This window comes from Parambassis ranga, chromosome 22 (assembly GCF_900634625.1).
Source record: "Parambassis ranga chromosome 22, fParRan2.1, whole genome shotgun sequence".
NCBI lineage: Eukaryota > Metazoa > Chordata > Actinopteri > Ambassidae > Parambassis > Parambassis ranga.
Genome location: NC_041042.1, coordinates 14976739 through 14999586, shown reverse-complemented (window position 1 = coordinate 14999586; position 22848 = coordinate 14976739). Strand labels below are relative to the sequence as shown.

General features: G+C 41.4%; 1 protein-coding gene across 2 annotated transcripts in view; it reads right to left on the bottom strand.

Annotated features, from left to right (window-relative positions):
• Positions 1-454: 454 nt before the first annotated feature.
• mta1 (metastasis associated 1) overlaps positions 455-22848 on the bottom strand; it is a 32036-nt gene continuing 9642 nt past the window's right edge. The window contains exons 3-18 of one of the 2 annotated variants that reach the window (XM_028395004.1): positions 22423-22516; positions 11176-11302; positions 9879-9942; positions 9454-9571; positions 8399-8501; positions 7571-7670; positions 6958-7146; positions 6095-6169; positions 5919-5977; positions 5495-5637; positions 4957-5108; positions 4348-4537; positions 4136-4225; positions 3802-3957; positions 2092-2244; positions 455-1284 (exon numbers count right to left, since the gene is read on the bottom strand). In XM_028395004.1, the coding sequence (XP_028250805.1) occupies positions 2132-2244; positions 3802-3957; positions 4136-4225; positions 4348-4537; positions 4957-5108; positions 5495-5637; positions 5919-5977; positions 6095-6169; positions 6958-7146; positions 7571-7670; positions 8399-8501; positions 9454-9571; positions 9879-9942; positions 11176-11302; positions 22423-22516 (1773 nt within the window). In that variant the 3' untranslated portion in view covers positions 455-1284; positions 2092-2131. The remainder of the gene's footprint in view (positions 1285-2091; positions 2245-3801; positions 3958-4135; positions 4226-4347; positions 4538-4956; positions 5109-5494; positions 5638-5918; positions 5978-6094; positions 6170-6957; positions 7147-7570; positions 7671-8398; positions 8502-9453; positions 9572-9878; positions 9943-11175; positions 11303-22422; positions 22517-22848) is intronic. The other variant, XM_028395005.1, reaches the window with a different exon arrangement.

The following is a 22848-nucleotide window of genomic DNA, read 5'->3' as shown; positions in this document are numbered from 1 at the left end:
ATACACCTTTATATATTATATAAATTGCTTTAACTGCCAACACAGGTGTCTCTGGTTTTCTTTTCTCTTCCATACCTGAATACCTTTATCATCTAAACTGCACTCTGGTGACAACTGGTTCAACACTTCTTAACCTCATGCAGCAACATCTGCTTTCCAGCCTGTTGTTCAAAGAGAATAGGAAACAAAAAGTATGACATTAAATGTGGATGGATATGATGAAAATATGTTTGGTATTTTATCTGATATGTAACAAGACAAATATACTGATGTGTAATAAAATAAACACACTGACAAATGATTGGACATGAAAGCAGAGCTTGTTCCTGCTTTTTAGTTCTTTTCAGATACAAAACATTGTTTGCCTCTGTGCATTAAATCTTTTCTAATACTGATAACATATAAAGCAGTTAGGAATGAAAAGTTTCCGTTATTTTTGCATATACCCTGTTTGCATACCTGTGGAAGTTAATAAAAAAAAAACAACAACAGGTAAACACCAGCGTGGAAATCCAACATTCAGTGCAAGTTCTGACACCTCTGTGCACAGACACCAAAAAGAAAAGGGGAGGTGGGAGAGGAGAGGGGGGCGGGGGAGGAAAAAATAAAAATCAATATTTTTTTTGTTTGTTTTGTTTTTGCTTTTTTTTTAATTACATTATCGAAGCATAGATGCATTACTTGTGAAAAAGGTAGAAAAAACACCAAGTCTTCTTTCTCAATAAGTTAAACCTCTCTGGCCGAAGAACAGGGCCGGCTCACACAACAGAAAGATTCCTGTAAAGCATTCGAATTCATTAAACCAAAAGACAAGTTGAACTGAAATAAAAGTGCGTCTCCTTTTTGACTTTGAGAAAACAACAACAAAAAAAACAAACACAGAAATGCAAGTGGCTTATGTTAACTTTCCTTCCACCCTTTTCCACAGGGGTTTTTTGCAAGCATGTTTCATGAAACTTTACAAGTTCCATCGTTTGATCGACAAACAATAAGCTGAGTTATAGTTGGTAAAAAAAATTATAATAACAATAACAATAATTACAATAAAGACAGTAATAACGAGAAATGTAAGTAATAAACACAGTCCTGTACAGTCAGGCTCATCTTCTGATTGACCACAGCCAAACTGATCGATTATCCGTTGGTCTTCAGCCGTCTGACAGACCCGTGCTGACTGGAGAAAGGTGGCCAATGCTGTCGTCTCCTTCCAGCTTCAACTTCCCCTCAGCTGCCCTCAGCTATGGTTTAGTGGAAAAAGCCTTTTCCATCACGTGTCCCCCTCTGCTGCAAGGAAAAAAAAAAAAAAAAACGTTACAAGAAGTCGTCATCTATCAACACATCAGCATGAAATGAGGAGAGGTTTATAAATATATCTGCAGTGGATGAGAGAGGGTGCCAGTAGGGAGCGTCTGCTAATTATTAGGAGCAATTTAACAGAGATTTCATGTTTACATTTAAACACCAGCTTCCTTCTAAACACAGACTGAATGCTGAATGCAAATGTACATGGCTCCGACATCATGACATGAGGAGGTTACCTGTGCTGCTGTGCTGCAGTTTGCTTTGTGAGACAGCCCTACAAACTACAGGCTCAGTGTTGAACATTATCTTTACAATCTTTACTCTTGTATTTATGCTGGGAACATGGAAAAAACTGCACACGGCAGACATGCACGTTCAGCTGTTTTAATAAAGCAGTAACACCACAGCCACATGCTGATGAGTGTGTTTTTCTGGTGTTTAGTGATGAGTAGGTTATGGAAACATTACTATGAGAGAGGCGAGAACAACCAACAAACATGCAGGCTGATACGCTGAACAATCAGCCACTCGGCCATTTGATGTAAATGTTGTCACGTGAAGGGTGCGTTTACAGCTGGTGTATTTAGGGCAATAAAGTTAAGCAGAGTAAACACTGAGACTATCTGAAAGGAGGGTCAGAGTCCACTTAAAGGCTAACTTGTAAAGTTCTTACAAGGAATTTTTCCTGATAAAGCAAAAAAGTTGCAACAGAAAACAGAAAACTTTGCCCAAGATGGTGCATCAGTGTTGTTTTGTGTGTATGTCAGAGTTTGATTCTCGTCTTCTCACCACACTGGGGTTTGCAGTAGAGGTCGTTCCCACGGAGCGTTCAGTCCAGTTCGTGCACCTCATCCTGCAGAGAGGCTGAGGGCCGCCCTGCATCACTCTGCACCCGTTTGGCCATGATGTCCCACTGTGGAGCCAGGACTTTGGATTTAGAACCTAGACATGGAGAAAAATAAGACTGATGCTCATCTTGATGCTCATCTGCTATGTCAGTAGTAACTGACATAGTAATTAATTTTCTTCTGCCCCCTAGTGGCTTCAAAAAGTACTTCCAGTATATCTAGAGAGTGGGAAGGACATTATGATCTCATGTGGGGAAATTGCATCAATAGAATCCTTCCACATATATTTCACTTATTTCTGTTTCAATTAGACTACTTAAGGGATACCGAAAAAAGGAGTTAACAAGAAGAACTCATTAAGTTCTTGTATAAATTAAGAATAGAACCTTCAAAGTAACAGCAAAATGATCATCAAATGCTAAAATCTTCAAATAAGTTCAACTCTTATCTGAATTAAGCATTTTAGTGTGGATTAAATAATTAATCTAACAAACAGAAAAGGTGAATTTTTTTACCACTTGGGGGCAACAAAAGCAACATGTCATCATGCAATAAGTAAATATGGCAAACTTTTGAATTTATTTAGACATCCAGCAGATCTAGACTCATGGCTACATCTGACGATGTCCTCTAAGCTTTGAGAGCATACGGGTGAGGCAAAGCATGAAGAGAAGAGCCTGAGATTTGTGAAGTTGACATTAACCGCAGCACATCTTTCATTTTATGACTAAGAAATATAAAAATACTGGAAATAAACACTGATAGATGATAGATGATCATGGTCTCAATTATTAAATCACAAAGCTGGTGATGAAGCAAAAAAAAAAAAAATACAACTAATCCCTAATCCTTGATTCTGGCTGATTTCCAACCCTGCCTGGGCCTGAGGTGGGCTCACAGACCAGCGGAGACGCTCTCCCTCAGGATACACTTATCGAGCCCTCCTCCTCCTCTTCCTCCTCTTCCTCCTCTTCCTCCTCCTCTCTGCTGTTACCATGGCGACGTAGACCGTAGCCTCCAGCTAAAGCGGCAAGGCCGATCCGATCCTCTTTCAATGTCTCCCTCGCCTCTCCCGTCTTTCTCTGGTATACCCTCACTCTCTTGATCTCTCAGTCTGTCTCTACCCCTCTCGCGTTTCACAGGGGAAAGGGAAAGTGGGACATAACCCAAAAAAATAAAAGCCCAGCGCACAAACTCTTAACCCTTCGGCAGTAGATCTCAACTGTGGAGCCCAAATGTGTTTTGATATTCTTCTTAAATATTAAAATAACAGCTATATTAAAGTTTTAACGATAATGCATAATGAATGCAGTCAAGTTTACATAATTAATATGGCTAAAACAATGAAAACTATTATTATTATAACAGAAATGTATACAATAAGCATTTTTCCATTCAAATATTGATTATTAAACTTTCAATCTGCACAAAATAATTAGAACAATAATTAGAGCTAACTAAAGAGATTTAGTTAAAAGTTTGAAAATAATTAGTAAATTACATCAAAATGTTTATCAGTTGATGGATAGCAGCAAATCCCCCCCCCCCCCCCCCCCCCAAATATATTTTTAACATTAGCAGCTACAGGAAGGATTTCATTCTCATTATTAATTATTATTAGGAGCGATATTATTTGTAAAGCGTTGCTCACCATCCAGCCCGTTGTGCTGTTCATAGGTGCGTTTGCCCAGGATGGTGGGTGAGCCATTGTTGAGGATGGGGGAGGATTTTATGGGCGTCAAGCTGCCTGTGGAGATGGACCCTCCGCGAGTCGGGGGATCAGGCTTGGCCGGACGGGGATGTGCTTCTAAAACATGAACAAAGACGAAGCGACAACATAAAGAGAAGGGCAAAAGACACGCTAGGGTTAGAACAACATGACATTTTCCCTTCAGGATAAATGTGTGTTCATTTAAGGGATAACGTACCAAGTTTGTCCAAATGCACCACAACCAAAACAAAAGTGACTAAAAGCAGAAACTTACCTAAATACCTAACCACAGACTCCAGAGGCTTACGTTCCACAGGCTTCAGTGGCAAAGGCTTTTTTGGCCTATCTGGTAACCGCAGGGCGCCTGTGGTAATTCAGTGAGAGAATCCAGTCATTAAAGGAAGTAATGGACGAAGAAAAACAGGGATCTTTAGTGAAACCAAAACCACGTTTACAACACCAAAAGGTAGAAAATAAGGTCCTCACATTCTGCTTTGATGGCTGCTGTGTTGACAGGGAGGTAGGGGTGCCTGGCCAGGTACCGTGGCCTGATGATGTCCTGGCAGAGGCGTCGGGCCATGCGTGTCAGGCCGGTAGTCTGCAGGTAAAAGGCCTGTCGGGTCTTCACTGCAAACTTGGGGCTGCCGCTGTGCCGTAGCGGCAGGCCGTGCGGGCTCTGGAGGAATGAACAGACTGATGGTGAGACTACAAACAGGTCAGATTATCACCTGGATGATGGCAAGGAAAACATCTGGAGACACCGATTTAACTACTTGGATGTTTTGATACTGATGGAAACCAGGAACTGGAATGGATCTCAAAAAGCTAAAAAGTTTGATTATATCAAAGCCAAAATAACTGATTTGTTATTCAAGTTGCAAACTAAGTATGTAAGTATATATGTATTGTATGTTCATACAATAGCACAAAAACCCCTCTTCAGAATAAAACTACAGCAAAGGTTGAATAAATAGAACGCAGCTCCTTTAGGAACACAGCAATGCTTCAGGCATACAGTAAGGCTGTTGTTTTCAGAATAAGTAAACTCAAAGTCCAGCGGAGCATGAGTGTGTGTTTATGTGTGTTAGCTTGTACCAGGTTGTTGCGGTTGGGTCCAGGCCTCTCTCCGTCCAGTCTTGTGGGCATCTTCAACCCTCCGTACTTCTTCCAGTAGGTCCAGCAGGAAGCGCACAGGCGGCACTGCATGTTGGGAGGTCCCCACGAGTACCACTGGTAGGAGCTGCTGGCTACAAACACACACACACACAGTGTGGCAATAAATACACATAACTATGAGCATATGCATGCAAGAGAACAACACTGCTGCAGGGTGCCAGATTCTCTCAATTATGTAAATCTAATATGCATTGTGTGGTGCATACAAACACCCATGATGAATCTGTGTTCATTAAAATATCTAAATTAGAACATATTAATATCTGAGACTCATTAAACCTAAAAAAGTGTATGTTATATGATCTTACAGAGAGCAAGAGGAGGTTAAAAAGATAATTATTCTTTAGTATATGACAAACAAGAGACTGCAGCAATTATTTACAGGGTCCACTGGAATCCTTTGTCGTTATCCTTACACACAGAAGCAGCAGTGGTTACGTAAATGTGAATGACTTACTGTAGCAGCCTTCACAGGCTCTGCCCAGGCCGGGGGTCGGCGCCGAGCCTGGAGGTCCTGGGACTGCTGCTGCTGCACCCGCAGCTCCATTTACCAGAGCGGGCTTTACATTGTTACTCAGCTGGTTAGGGTTTGGCTTGTTACTGAAAGGGCACATGAACAGAGACGGGGTCAGAGTCAGTTAAAGACAGGCCAGTTCAGTGTACTGAGAGAGCAGCTGGATAACAGGAGCCTGCAGCACTGACAGCAGTTATACTGATTCAGTACTGAGAGCCGTCATGAATACTAATGGTGGTAAAAGCAGGGTTTGTGCTATACAACTAGAAGAACTTTAAAACAACCAGAAGATGTTGCAGTTTTAACAACATCATTTAATATTTATTAACTAAAATCAAAGAATAATATAAAAAAAACAAATACTTACTAGTTTGGGATGTAGACCTGCTTCAACTTGCTTTCTGCCTCGGCTGCTTTTAATCGTTTCTGCAGCGAAGATGGAGAGACAAAGAATCACAAGTCATATACTGACCTCTGATGAAAAGATGTTTATGATCCTATTTAATCATTTAAAGGTCTCTGCTGTCTAATGAAGGTTGTTACCTGCTGCACATATCTATCTGTGGTCTTCCACATGTAGTAATATTCAATAATACTCGTAAGGGACTTCCAGGGTAACTACAGAGGGAGAGAAAGGACAAAATTGTTAATATTATCATCATTTTTGGCTAGCATGTTGTCGGCCACAATCAAGAAACACTGATGAAGGACTGAAATGAGAGCTGGAGCTATTAGCTGAGCTTTATTGTTTATTATGTTAAAAAAACCACACTAGGACAATCCTGGGAGCATCGTGGGACCAGCTAAAGCACTCGTTTGAAAATCTTCCCCTCCCTCCTAAAGTTTTGTTCCCTCCAAGAGGTTTTAAAGGAAAATGAGCTGTCAAAGACAGGTCCCACCCATCACGGCGGTGTAGTAAAAAAAAAAGCCCTTAGTGTAAACAAGAGTGATCTGCACTGACAGCAGCCGTCCACCAGGTGGTGGAGTGATGCACACAGTAGGAACTCAGCACAGTGAGCGGTAGAAAAGGTCCACAAACGGCAGCTCCATTCTTCTTCTGGGGCTGGACGCACAGAGGCTGCTCTCTCTAAAGCTCAGAATTTCTTTTAAATACGATGTGGGATAAATGTTCACTTTGCCTTGTGTTAAAAAATGTTTACTCTTTACCATGGGGGCGGCTGGTTTACAAGACTATTATTGTGCTTTAAAGCTGTATAAAAGCTAAATCAGTACAACATCTAAATGAAGTCCAAATGTCAGCTACAGATGTTAGAGCTCTATTTCTTGATTCAGAAGCAGCATTTTTCAGCTGTACATGAAGTCTGACTTAAGAGTTTTGCTTGCAGCTTCATACAGATCTGAGTACGATTCATTTCTCATTGGGGCACTGAATGTACATCACTCACAAAGTCCTGCTGGATGTCGGTGAAGTCTTTGCCGTATTTTTCGAGCGCCTCCTCGAACAGGTTGGCTTCTGAGGCGCTCCACTCTTCCATTTCGTCCCTGCAGAGGACGGGGCCTCCCTGAGGAACCAGCGCTGCGATGGCTCGAGTCATATCATAGCCTGCAGCATGCAGGGTGTCCATAGCATGAAACTAAACACAAGACAGAGATGCATCTTAGTTAGGGGATTATTATTTTTAGCAATACTCAGCTGATTTCTCTGGACGAGTATGACAGTATTTTATTTGTTCGGTCTGTGTAGATGCAGCCCCTTCAGCAAGGTTTTGGGTTGTGTTTGTGTATTTGTGTGTGCATGTGGGTAGCTAGAAGGCCTCTCATCTATGTTTTATATATGAGGATAAGATCTAAGCTAGAATAGACCCACACCCGGCTTTTGGGGCCAAGTGCTTGTTAAGATTAACCAGACACTGGCTTCAACAATCACTACACACATGAACACACATGTGCAGCACAGGCAGTTTCTCTGATTAACAGTCCTACTTCCCTCTAACACTATCCACACAGGGTGTGATGCCGATTTAACCGAAGCATGCTTTCATGTAGTGTGTATCTCACCAAGGTGATGTCTCTGGAGGCTGCAGCAGCGCTCATGTGGAGGCTGGGCTGCCGGACAGAACTGCTGCAGTCCAGAGCTCTGGCAAACGTACCTACAGACCTGCAATACATAGAACAAATATATATACATGTATATGAAGAGGCACAGGAAAAAGTTTTACATGCACCATGTTTGATTTTTAGAGTTTTATGCAGAAAAAAAACGAAAGCTAAATCAGCAGTCATAACTCTGCAGCTTCCTGATAAAATATTCAATTATGGAGTGTGGGCAGGAAAAATAATACACCTGCAGCAAATCAGCACTGAACTGCTCAGCAACTGTAACTGGCTCCAAAAACACTAGATACTAGAAATAAGCAGATGTTTGAGGTTCTTTAAACAGAATAGCTTTTACACATCCTGCTGAGTATCACATAAAAAGATCAAGCCTGCTGTAATTCATGTAAATGAAGACATTTAGCTTAACTTAGCTAAAAAACAGGTAAGGTAATTTAATGTGATCTTTTTAGGTTGTCAGCAGTGACTCTTAAAAATGACTTGACCATACTTATATGATGTAATATGTCAAGGGTCAGATCACCCAAAAAAATCTAAGATCTATCCAGAGTTAAAAAATACACTGAGAAAAATATGATTACTTGATTTTGTTGTGAACTGTCCCTTTAACCTTGAACCAGCTAATGGTTTCCCCCCTGCCGCTACTCTTACTGCTGAGCTAAGGTCATCACCTACTGGCTTAAGGTTTAAATTTAGCTCTAACCCTCCATTTAACTCAAGACAATTCATTCGTTACTGATCTCACTTTGTTTTACATCTGTGTCGACTTACCGAGCTACTACTAAAAACTGGTCAATCTGTTTCTCTGTCAGCGAGCTGTTGGGATCCCAGACCTTCTCCTCTAGTTTCTCCAGGTCCCTGTCATCATCCTCGCCTGAACAAGACACACACAAAGGTAATACTCCTCAGAGCCATGCAACAAAAGTTTTTTTTTAAAAAAACCCAATCAACTCTGGTTTTCTTCCTTATTTTTTCTTTTAAAATAACTGCTTTGTGCGAAGCTTTAATGAATCCCAGAGTTGAAGAGGTGGAGTTCTGTCAAGCCGCCAGCCCAAAACCAACCAGGCAACCTGCCTGAGCTTCTAACACATGTAGAAGAATTTCATTAACATGGGTTTAATTAGAGCGCTTAGTGTCCCACGGTGCCTTAATTGCAATTTCAGAGGTTTTCCCACCTGCTAAGAATAAAATTCTGGCAAAGAATCTGAACTCTAAATCTGGCAGAAAAATACGCACATTTGAAAATGATTATCTGTTGAAAAATATTGGCAGCAAATGTCTGGAAAATATCTTACAGCCTGTTCGAATAAAAATAATAATGAATTACAATATTATGAACAAGTTGCAAGGTCAAAAATATAAAATTTGAAAATAAGCATGCCATTTCTGTTTTAAACAGAAAGTAAACAGTTTAAGGTAATCAATGCCTATTTTCACATTATATATCCAGTGAATATATTCACCTGTATTAGGAAGAAGAATGTCTTGAAATGGAACACTTTGCTGAGTCTGGGCTTTAAAATGTGTTATGAACATGCCAGCCAATAAGGCAGTTGCCTTCTCTGTGGGGTGACTGTAAAGTCGCCACTTGTGCAGCACACAGGCAATAATCTGTTCCTTTAAATGCTTCGAATTTGTATAATCATGCTGTCATGCTGCGGTAGCCATGGAAACCTAGGTTAGTTGCTTTTTTATAACTTTACTTGTGAGAAAAAAAAAGCTGTAAAAAGTCACTAAAGTTCAGGAAAAGTTTACAAGTTATGTCTCAGGGTGATGCAGAAATGCTGCTTAAAAAAGCAGAAAACTGCAGTTTAAGAATGATGTACCTTCATTCAAGAGGTCAGTGATGTCAGCCTGATACTTGTTTCCAACACGGATCTCCCCTTTATCAGCCAACAGCGTCTTTTGCTGAGGATCGTACACCAGAGAGTAGAAGAAGGCATCCTGGGAAATACAGATGGCAGGAAAAGCGTGAGGAACAGGAAGAGAGATGGGCAAGTGCAGAGGCAAAAAAAGAGTGGAGTGTATATGTGTGTGTGCGTGTTCTCCCCTCTACAAGTCTCTCGTCTCCTCATTACTGTATGTGAAAAGAACATTCTGGGTCAACATGCTGAATAATTCATCTGGAAACAAGAATCTTTAAACTTATAAGACTCTCTCTCACTCACACGCGCGCTCTGAGTGAAACCTAATCACAGTTTAGCAGACCCCATCATGTTAATGTGCATAAAGACGAGGTATGTACACGCACCTCTCGGTCCAAGTAGGACTTCAGGGCTTCTGTTTCATTCAGCAGTGTCACGCAGCACTTTCCTCTGGGGGTCCGGAAGATGGATGGAAAGTACAGAGGTGAGAAAAGGGGGTGAAACAAAAGGAAAGGAGGACAAAAGATGGAAGAGAGAGACATAGAGACAGTGAATATTTAACACTAGCAGACAGTACTGGGGATAATTGGTTACATAAACTCTTCTATTTGTGGACGGACGCAGCTTAGAATGATGATATTGATTTAGTTCCAGTTGGCCCAGTTGGCAAATCGTGGTCCAGTGTATTGACACCGACCGACAGCGCTCATCCCCGTCCCCTGGATGCCGCTGTTTGAATTGAGATTATTTACCAGCTAATTAGTCATACCTCTTCAGCCTGAAGCAAACGCGATTTGGCAGGGCGATAAACTCAAGACGCCTTGTGTAACCTCGCAGCACACTGGTGTTAAGTTAGAAAACTTAATCAAGCTTGAATTCTCAGTAAACAAACTGCTCATCAGAGTATTTTTATGCGCGCAGATGTCAGTTTGTTCTTCCTGCGACACTTCAGAAATGTCAAGTAATAATGTGGTAATGATTAGGTGGGTTTGCCTGGAGCTTACCGATGAGCAAAGGCTGGTCTATATGTGGAAACTGCTTTCTGGTGACATTTATTGCTCAGTGTGCACACGGTGCATACAAGTGGATTTTGCTGTCTCTCTCTTTCTCTCTGTTCCCCACAGTTACATGTGTAGCAAACAATAAATAATCACACCATCATCATGCATTAAATTAGCCATAAAAATTCACCTTTAGTCGCCACATGCACAAAAAAATAATTTTTTTTGTACAGCTAATTAAAACTGTCTGAAAAACACCAATTGCCAATAAAAGACTTCCGCTACAGGAAGTAAAATGCATTTTCAACCTCGTTTTTTTCAACAAAACAAAACATGCTGTCATTTTCTTGGCATTTGTTTGTTTCAGCGGATGTGAAATTGTGATAGCAGTCAGGAATGATTTTTTATTTTAAAGAATAAAGGAAAAAAAAACTGTCTTCAGTTTTGTTTTGACTGCTTTGAGCTCATATTTGTTATATTTGCTTATATTTGTTTTGGAAAAAAAAATTGTATTTTTTTTATGCTGCAACAAAAAAGACTTTAGAAAAGTCTGGTATTTAAAAACAAAACAGTGCTTTGAGTGGGTTTAAAAGCTGAAAAGGAAAGAAAAAAACAACTGATACGAGGTACTGACTCAATAAAGCTGATCATTTAGTGCCGAGGTGACCGTGAGGTGTCCTACCTGATGTGTGTGGCTGGTAAGGACTCCAGCTGGCGGGACAGGAAGAGCTCTCTGTGTCTGAGCTGGTGTTTCTGTTTCTCTGGGAGATTTGCCATCTCTGGATTCTCCATCTCCTCCTCCAGCTCCCCTAAAGCAGGGGGTGAAAGAGGGCAAAGGTCAAACATACGCACATCAGATCAGGCAGAACAATGACGTCCATGGGGAAAAGGGTGGGAATGCAAATGTATCCATCCACTGCAATCACACACATACCCACAATCTCAGGCGCACAACACAGAACAGGAGGATGCACACTTGATGAGCTGGAACAATGAAGTCCCCGGTGAAAAGCAGATATGTTAAGATCTGTTAAAATCCTCAATTCCAGCTCCCTGTTTCTATACTTGTTACTTAAGTGACACCACAGGTATCACTGTTTCACATTCCTCTGTCTCTTTAGGATGTTACATCCTTTAAGTGCCCGCCTGCTGTGTTCTCATCATGTTATTTCGGAAACATCCCATGTATTTAAAGCACAGAACCTACAACAAGAAGCTTAACGGAGTGTAAAAAACATCAGTGTAAAGCTTGTTCTTTGATGAATATCAAATAGAATGGTACAGAGGCTCACAATATGCAGCTCAAATACCAGTTTATTTGAGAATTCTGCAGTCATCCATAAATGAACACAACCCCTACAGCAATCTAACAACTTTCTCCCAACAAAATATGTCTCCATGCTCCAAACTAACAAATGTGAGCATCAATCACTTCAACAAAAATACATTAACTTCCTTATAGGCAGCCCCAGTATTATCCCAACACCGCCCTGGTCCAATGAAGGGTCAGGCACCGCCCAGAACCCAGAGCAACACACATTCCTTCCCCCATGCAAACAAAACCACACATCTTAGACAGTGGTTTATCAAACTAGGTGGCCTTCCTCCATTAGCTTAAAGACTCCATTGTCCACCCCACCTCTCTGACTCCTCGTCTGCAACCCCACAACAAGCTACGATGTTCTGTCCCTTTCCCATTTAAGGTAGCATTAAGTTTTTCAGCAATTTGTTCAGGCCACATCAGCCAGGATGTGCCAGCCACGTGACCAAGCTGTTGCCCGTTTATCAGTCGGCCTCTTCGAACACCAAAAAACACCTGGTCCTCATCTAGCATCACAACTTGAACTTTGTCACTCATGCTTCAAACACACCAACTTCAAGCTCTCACTTTTCACTTGCGTGACTTCGACACTTTTCGCAGACTGGTAAACTGGTAAACTGACCTTAATGTGTAGAATTGGTGGAGTTTTTTTTCTTTAGTCTTGTGGTGTGCAGTGTTAATTTTGGCAGCAATTTCTGATTTAGTTTTTATTTTAGTCTTGTGACTAAAATGTCATTTGATTTTAGTCACGTCTTAGTCATCAACATTTTTTAACTTTTAGTCTAGTTTTAGTCGACTAAATATCAAAGAATTTTAGTCGACTAAATCTGCCGTGGATTTAGTCGACTAAAATTCTATGATATATATTTTTTTATGAAATAATTAAGGTTTGAAGTGCAATAAAACAGGCACAGCTTTAACTTGTGTTATTTGAAACAAACATCTCTTTATTTAATTGCTATGACCTTTTCACAAAAGAACAGTGAACAGTGAGCTGCTCTCCCTGAATACACTGTTCAGTCATGACCTTCTTCATGAATACTCCATAACTACAGCAAAATAATTCAGTGACAACTTAGAAACAGTGCACATGCTGTAAAACCATCAGCGGTGTCTTCATTTATAGATTTTGTCACATGTATCTTTGAACGGAAGTTAAGATGACTCGTCTGCAAACGTCGCTTCACGTTTGTTGTGTTTTTACCGCTGATAGTCGCTCCGCACGGTTTGTAAACCGTCTTGTTTGTCTTGACATCAAACGTGTCCGTGTGTCTGTTCTCCTGTTTTGTGTGACCATGCATGAGTACGCCTTCTTCCAGCATCGCGGGGTAACGTCCTTACGCAGAGAGATCACTTCTGATTGGCTCTCTGCCGCCGTCTCCTGATTCGTCCCTCCCTTCCACAAACAAAATCTGCTCTGATTGGATCTCGTCTCCATCAATAATTTCGTCTCGTTTTTATTCGTTGACGAAAGTGTCAATACATTTCGTCTTCGTTTTTGGCACCGTGCGTTAGTTTTTATTTAGTTATCGTCTCATTTTTATCAGCAAAAAAAGGTCGTTAACGAAAACTATGACGAAAATGATTCGTCAACAAAATTAACACTGGTGGTGTGGAGGTAAATTCTCTCAGTTAGAAGCTGAGCTAAAAATGATCTGTCTGTCAGGTGTTCCTGCCTGGCACCACGACTCAAAGGAGATATCTTGGTGAGTTACTACACCTCACACACAAAAGGCCAGAAAAAAACAGTCTAAGAGAGAGGGTCCGAAAATGAATGGAAGGGCTGTTTAAGGGGTATTTAAGTTCATCCAAGAAGGCCATGCATCCGAGTCACTGGTTAAGAAAAGATTTAGCTGCTGGTGGTAGGCAACATCTCCACTGCAAATTCCTTCCCTCATCTGTGGATGAGCAGAGGAAATAAATGTGGGAGACAGAGACATGGGGAGAAGAAGAAAGCGGAGAAAGTGAGATGGATGGGAAAATAGATAAACAGAGAGACAGATAAAATAGTCAAAGAACACTGAAGGGAGAAGATGTGACAAAAGTGATAAAAAGAAAGGGAAGATGAGATGAAGAGAGCAAGGATGAGAGAGGAAGAGAAGAGGAGGAGGAGGTAGGGGAGCAATAGAGAAATCAGCAGGGAGAACGGGAGAAAGAGAGGCAGCGACAGAGGGAGGAAGGAGGCCAGTGAGAGAGGGAGAGCAGTCAGTACGTGCTCCAATTCATTTGGAGTTTCATTAGAGGAAGCGAGACAGAAAGAGGGAGACGGGGAGCAGAACAAAAGCAATCAAGGGATTTTCAGGAGAAGAGATGTGTGGCCAAAATCAATAAGTACTCCTTCACTCTCTCACTCTGCCCAGCACTCAGCACCCAGCAGACACACTATGAATGCCCAGGCTGTGCAACACACACACACACACACACAGCATGGGCCTCACTCCATCTTCTTTCGTATGAAAGCGGCAAAACAGAGCAAAAGCCATGCAAGAAAAACACAAGATTAAACAGAGCACGGCGTTGTGTTTTACATTTGAGTTATTAGCTGCACTGATATTCCCAGTAGTTCCAAAGCCAGCTGGCTGATAATGAGCTCAGAACTGGAAGCACAGGTAGTGTTTCACCTTAAATAACTCATAGCATAGCATAAAAATGACTACATCAAATTCCAACTGTGTAAGCAGCACACTAAATATAGGCTAAACTGAGAGGGAGACATGATTTACAGGTGATTAAAACTAGGCAGAGGTATGAAACACACCCCATGATCGGTCAATCGCTCATCTACTGAACTGACTCAAATCTCATTGATCATTTTGTTCAGCTTCTCTTTTTATTGGCTTGTGCATGACATTACTACATTACAAAAAAATGGCGTTTGCTGAGTTACAATTCAAGTTCAATTAGACTAAAATTACTGTACATATAAGAAGAATTTTGAACCCTATGTTAATAATACACGAGTAATGATTAAAAAGCTATATTGCAAGGACTGCTCAAGCGAAATGACTTCACACTGAGTTGATTAAACCCATCGGCGCCAGCTGGGTTTCTCTGTATTTCGGAGTATACCAGAGTTTTAAATTTGGTTTCTATGGTGACACCAGTAGCAAAGCAGAATAGGAAATGCAACTGTAGCCATGGAGATGGAGTTAGGCTAAAGCAACAAGAAGTATGGTGGAAACTTCAGGGGGGGGGGGCTAAGGCAGCTTACCAGAAAAGTTTCTGAAATGCAGTCTAAAAACGACAGCGATCAACGACGAGGATAAATGAGGACAGAGTAAAAGCAAAAACGTGCGAAGCCTGGACCTATAATATTTTGCTCCATCACTCTTTTTCAAGCTGGGTAAGTTTAGCTCTTATACAGGTTGGGCCACAGATGGCTGGTGTTATATGCCGTTAGGAGGTTGGTTACAGAATACGCTATGGGGCTAAAAAAAACAGCGAGGGTAAAGTTTATTAATGAAAATTAAAAATGAAAACAAAAAATTTGTACTGAAGAAAGGAATATTTTCATTAAGATATTTGAATTGCAAAATCTTGTACTGGCATGAAAGAAGTATTGTGATTAAAAAAATACATGCATTTAAAAAACTATGATCTTATAAATGTTACTGTATTATTTTTGTTGTGTTATAATGTATTTTTTATGACAATCTTCATCAGACTATAGAAACATAACATGTTTTGTAACCAACCTCCAAACAGCATGACAGTGTTTGTGTAATTACTCTCACTGCCAGAAGGGGGAGACAAACATTCCACAGTATAGCTTTAAATAGAAATAAACAAAAAAAGGAGTTATTTAGATATTACTTTAACACAAAGAATAATAAGAAGGATTTGTTGCAGCAGATGATAGAAGGACTGACAGCTAAGAGGCCAAAGACCTGTTATTTCTTTACAGCATCCCTCCCTACTTTGTTTGCATGTTTTGACTATTTGTTCTTTCTTGTTTTTGTTATGCTGCACAGATTGAAAGTCCCTCAGAGGCAGATCTATGATTTGTGATTTTGTACTCATAAATTATATCGACCTGACTTTGAAGCTGAGTCTCAGCATGTGGGTGTCAGCGCTTGAATATGAGTTACTCTGATGTATGCACACATCCACGACTTCACACATAAGCAGGATTATGTAGTGGTTCATCACCTGTCAGCCCTTCCAACCGGCCCCTAGCTGTGAGTCCTTGAGTAGCGACTCAACTCCCCAGCCTCAGTCCTTCTCCTCCTCCTCCTTTTACTCTGCCCCTCGTCCAATCTCCTGGCAGTGCACCCACACCATACTCTACAAATTGCCTCTCCATCTCACCTGTCCCAGCCAATTATCAATTATTGATGAATGGGTCGCCTTACTGAGCTGAGAGACGGCAAGGGAAGGTAAAGGAGAGGAAAGAACAGGCCTAAGGGCGAGGAGGTTGAGGAGAGCAGAGCTGACCGTTATTGCTTTAACAAACTGACTACACATCTGTGATACAGCCTGTGCTTATGTAGTAGAAGACCAAAGCAGCCTCTCCTCACATGTACGCGATCAAAAGCAAAGTGTCAGATTAGTCACTCCAACCATGAAATGTGTCAATATAGAATCAATACCCAGTGAAACAGCGGTTTTGCTTGGTCCTACACAAATAATAATTGTAAAATAAAAATAACCAGTCACACCCATACCATTGACACATAATGTTTGTAAAAACAGCTCCCATTTTTAATAAATCCTCTGATCTGATGGCTAGACAAACCAGACAGCACGCCTGCCCAGTCAAGGACGAGTTAAAGTGAGAAAGAAGTGTAGGCATCTTTTCACTTCACTCAAAAGCATCGTGAACATATTTTCCCCCATTCACAGCAGATTCCAAACAAGAGGAAGAACAAGAACAGCATAGTCTGAAGGAAACAAGACAGGGCAACACGATGCTGGAGTGCCGATCATTTTTAGAATCTGTAGCATTAGGGTCACAATGGGACCTCAGCTAAAGTCTGCTTTCACTCAAGTTTTGCTTGTGGATCTGTCCTCCAGTTGGAACCACACAACCGCCCTGTGTAGTGTTGTTGGAGCAGACACAGGGCTCTAGAGTGCGACCATTTTGGGCGCACATGCGACCTAATTTCTCAAAGGTGCAACCAAAAAATATCAGAGGTCGCATCGGTACGACCAGCTGTAAGAGGGAGATACATTCTCCGCGACTCTCAAAAGTCTCCAACAACAGACACACATCAGGCCCATATCGTGGTCTAAGCCAATCAGAGACGGTGAAGGGCGGGACCTCCGTGTGTGTATCTTTGAAAACGTGTCTGCTGCGGTCAGCTGAGACCGAAAATTCATAAGAAGAACGCGGACATATGCTGCGCAGAGCTGATGCTGTGTGATAAAGCTTGTTCCATACTCCACGAGAACAGAGAGATCTGTTCATGTTACCGAGGTGACGAGAACAAAGTCGTTTCGGCCCGGACTTTTTAAAACGTGTGTGCAGAACTCATGCGGCCCTCTGACTGCAGCGCGCACACAAAGACAGACAGGGTTTAAAGATCGCTGCTGAACAGCAGAAACCGCAGTTTAAGTGAACATGTGCGGAGGAGCAGGATTTGTTGCTACTATGCGGGTTTTGCTAATTTGCTGTTGACCTGAATGAGTGACGATAACGAGCCGGTCCTGTTCAGGGAGGGGGCGTGACGTGCTCGTAGCATTATAACAGACTGAACAACCTGTGTGGTTCCATCCATGAAGGCCGAGCAGTCAGCTGGTTTAAGGAGTTATAGAACATGGTGACATGATGAACGCCCATTTAAACAGTATTGTTATTATCCTGCTACAGTGGACCATTGTCTGCCGGATGATGTCTGCATACAGCTAAACTGTAACAGACAGAATGAAGAGTCTGTCAGCTGGAGCTCAGCTTTAGAAAGAGAGGAGACAGAGAGGAAGAGAGGAAGAGGTGAGGAAGATGAGAGAAGAGATACTGTAGCTGCATTAGAAATGTGTTGAAGAAAACAAAATATATATCTCAATCACAACTATTAAATAAATAAAGGTGTATATAATTTTAATAATTTTTAATTCCCATTGCCAGATAGATAAGTGAGGAGCGACAGCCAGAAAATACAGAGAGAAAGCAAACAGGGAAATGAAGAGTTCTGTAACTTTGAATCTTCATCATGGATTTCTGACAGGCAGACCTGTTGGCTGGTTTGTCCATAATTTGAATGAGTACTCTCAGTACATGTATTTATTTATTTGTATTTACCTGTGTTCATTAAACAGGGTCCAAAGTCAGTTTAGGATGATATGTTATTATTAAGCCCATTCATATTTACTAGAGATCAATTTTTGGACCTCAGCATTTCTAAAACTTTGGCTACAGCCCTGCGAGGCCGTCAGGTAAACAGTAGATGTAGCTGCAGATGATGAGAGAAGATGAAAAGAACTTCTGCGTTAGGATAGGTGTCAAGTTAAGGCCTGATCCATAAAATATATGGACAGTGATTAAAAAACAAACGGCTGTGTGATGCGGTGCACCTAACTTTTGTGCCGGTGCACCCAAGAAAAAAAGGTTAGGCGCACCGGTGCAACCAGTGCAAAAAGTTAGTCTAGAGCCCTGAGACAGCAGGTTTATACGAAGTTATACACGTGTTACAAGTCCTGACTGACATAAATACGTTCAGAGTCACAGTATCACGTCTCCTGATATAATGTCACTATACTGACAGGTGTGATTTCAATGAATACCTTGCCGAGAGCAACATGTTGTTTCCGCTTAAAGGCTGCTTCCATGGCAGAGCACACAGGTCTGAGCTTTGCCACATAGTGCACCTGAAGTCCGTGCTAACATCTGTAATGTGTGCTGAGGGCTTTCTTTGGTCATGTGTGCACATAACCTAGAATATTTAAGTGCAGGGCCAAATCTTAACAATCTTTCTGGCTGCAATGACATGTTACTAACATGCTGTACATAAATATGTCAAGAAAACTACTTATTAACAAACTGTGTAAAAATGCTTTAAGAATGAATCAGGTTGCTGCAGTGCAGGACAATGAGCACTTCCCTGGCATATTTTTATTTCTTCTAGTAATATGGTTTCTTGAGTGTGTGTATACATATACCCGGTACAAAGGGTCATTAAACACAATAGCATTTAAGTTTCCCAGATAAAAGGTAAAAAAATGAGCAAAATATCAGTATTTAGCAAAACATTTCTCAGACAAGTGCAGTGCAAAGATGTGGCATCGATTCGCCTTTTCCTTTTGAAAACATCCTGCTTTACTATAGAAGTGTTTAAAGAATTAAATAAGCTCTTGCTTTACAACACTGTGCCAACACAAGGCGAGGATGCTGCCTTCCCCTTTCTGCTCATTGTTGTTTATAAGACAACAGCTTGTAAAGCTTGTCAGCGTTAAAAATGACAACTGCATCCTTGTACTGTAGGACCAGGCCCTGCATTGTACACACAGTACAACACATCTGATTGCATGTTTCTTTTTTCTACATATAGAAACAGTAGAACTGGACATATCATACTGTCCTTAGTCCTCAACCAGATTGACTTCACTCAAACTGGTTCTGCTTTTGTGCATCATTGCACAGGCAACATGGCTGTCTATTGTTTGGGGGAGTTACGAGCCACATCTCAAAAATAGAAAAAGCTTTGAGTCATGGCAAATTCAAATGCCTGAAAGGAGGAGCCATGGAGGTAAAATGCCAAGTCCGCCACAAGAAGCTGACCACTCAGGAGCCTGCTTCACTCACAGGGGAGGGGCTAATGCTGGAGTTGGAGGCCCTATTGAGGGGAGTGCTCTGAATCTCTGCAAGCAAAATATTTGATCAATGACTCACAGCAGACACACAGAGACATACAGGCTCATATGCACACACACACACACACACACACACACACACACACACACACACACACACACACACACACACACACACACACACACACACACACACACACACACACACACACACACACACACCACACACACACACACACACACACACACACACACACACACACACACACACACACACACACACACACACACACACACACACACACACACACACACACACACACACACACACACACACACACAGCTGCCATTCTCTACTGATCCATAATGAAACTGAATTAAAAGTACCCCTCCAGCAATACCTCTGAGAGTGTCCAGAGCTAAGAAGTCCATCATGCACACATAAGAACACATGAACACACACACGACCATGAATATGCACACATATGGTCAGAGGAAAAAAAAAAGTAAAGCTGCAGCTACAGAATTGCAGACAGGATGCAGCCCACACCCATGCGGTGCACAGCCATTCCTGCCATGCATTTTTTACATATTGCAAATGTCTGGAAGCCCCTCACCGAACTGCAGCTGGCAGGAACAACTCTCAATGATGCAGTAACTCTGCAGCATCTATCACTGAACCAAACAGGAGATGCGAGTCTTGTTGTGTTGCTGTTTAGAAATTAAATATTCATGTGAAATTACCAAGCAACAAGCAAGAGGATACACAACAAATCAATAAAAATGACCAGATATCTTGGCTCTAAAGTAGAACTAGAATATTTCATCAATTTATAACACCCACCAGAAGAATATATTTCTCCCTCGATAAACTGAAAAATAACTAAAAAACCCTGCAAAAACTGATGTGCAGATAAAGAAGCACATGTTTGAAAGCAAGCACACAAACGCTGCTCAGAAATAAGCACAGACTTTCTTAAAGGGGCACACACCGACAAGCTGAAGCTGTGTGGTCCAACAGAACAAACAAATCCTGCTCTGCCATGAATACACCCCCCTCAGGCCTTCTCTGTGGACACGTGTGTGTGTGTGTGCTCATTCAAACACTGAAGACAGTGAAGACACTTGGTAGCTCTCACACACACTTTCACACCCCAAGAGCCAACATTTATGCGGCCACACCCAGGCAAAGTCTCATGGTTGGTTGTGCTGGCCCTGAATACTAGATGTTTGTATTTCTGCTGTCAGAATGACAACGCTACTGAGGATTTCAATTAAATTAGTGTGGTGATTAAAAAATTTGGATTGATTTGAAATTTGAATTTATGCAAAAGCTGCTGATATTTATATATCCACAGGTTCAAAGTGAATAAGGAGGGAAGCGAACACACAAGACTGACTAACAAATGCTGGGATGCAGAAGATAATGCATGATTTTAAGCTATAGTTCTTCATGGAAACTTAAGACAAAAAGACAGATAAAAATTGCATCTGGTGAGGATGACCAACTTAACAACTTCTACAAGAATCTCCCAGCATGTGGGTGGTGGTATTTTTCCCACCAGGACAGAAAACCAACAACCAAAGAGAAGAAATGCTGCACACAATCCTGTATTTTTAATCTATCAAATATGAAACATGCTGTTTCTTTACAGTAAATATTGATTTTAAATAAATATCAGACGATCAGATGAGGTTTACAACACACTAAACTGAGCATGATAATATTAGTGTCTGTGAGGTGGTCAAAAAGCCATATTTTGATGTCAGAATACATCCTGTATCCCCTCTCTGCATCCGTGAATTCAGGCAATCTAAAGAGGAGCTGTGCCCTGAAGGCATCACTTCCAACTCACCACTACTGAGGTCACCCAAAAGTCTGAATGGCTCTGGCCTTTAAGTGACACACATCTGTTAACTGTGACTCAGTCTTCCTCTAAGATGTAATCATCGTTTAAACCTGGAAGCCATCCGCAGTTTTTCCACTACAGCATATTTTTTTTTGCATCTTAAAGGGACAATGGCTAGAAGCAGAAACTGATTTTCAGTCATCAATATTGAAGCAGGGCCACTGGACTTTTTCTTCAAAAAGTCTGCAAGCTTCATCAGTTTGGGTGGATCTCTGTGAAACTCGGAAAACTACACTGCATCCCGGTCCACTTTGTCCACTCTAGGGAAGTCATCTATGTCTAGTAGGAATAATCCTCCTTTAACAGAGGTGGATGGATCATCTTTATGCCATATACAATGGAGAAGCAAAATGTCTTCAAGGATCTGCAGTGCAGTTGCCCCGCTTTAAGCTCTAAAATGTGTCCAGTAAATAGGAGAAACTGCACACCTGCCAAAAACATGATGATTTTTTAGAGAACTTTTTTACAAGTGTTTGTAGTGCAAACAGGTTATTTTGAAACAATAGAATGCAGCTAAAACCTGCTAGCAGGGATCTAAGGGTTAAAGGCACTTCTTTCTGGCAAACATCCAAGTGCACAGAGCATAAAAAGGCCCCAATATGACGCTTAGGGCAGAGCTCATTCAAAGTCTGCCAGCTGTTACAGATATTGCAGAGCTTGCTTGGAGGACAGCACCACACACAGAGAAGCATGAGCACAGAAACACGCACACAGGTGTCGCCATACTGATGTACTCAACAGATCGAATAGTGTCTGCTATTGAGTCTGTCAGAGGAGGGAATGCAGGCTGTACATACTTTCACTGACGTCTTAACACAACCTGTGGTGCAACTAAGCCTTACAATCAGGTGTGACTGCATAGATTGTGATTGCCAGAAAAGAGCAGTCTGACATCTTTTTATCCTTTTCTGTTCTTTTTTTTTTATTAAATGCCTGATATGCCGTCACTCACTTGCATGTTTGTCTGCCAGGGCGATGAGTGAGCTGGAGATGTCCCTGCGCCGGTAAAAACACACCACTTTGGCCTCCACGTTCCCATTGGCTGTCTGCAAACCAGAGACAATCAGCGTTACCACGGCAACAAGTGGGTGCCGCACACGGCGCACCAACCCTCGTGCACGTACACGCACACAAACACACACACGCACACGCACACGCACACAGAAAAAAAAAAAACCTTGGTTAGTTTTATAACTTAACGAGTGTGAGGCTTCAGAAATCCACCAAAATCATATCGATATAAATCAATAATAATAAATAAATAAATAAATCATATCACTTTTTAAGTTGAGTGTCAGATTTGAAAAGTTAGAAATTATACATACTAGGGGGAGACGGATACAGAGATGAAAAATACAAAGCAGAAAAAACAAGCTGC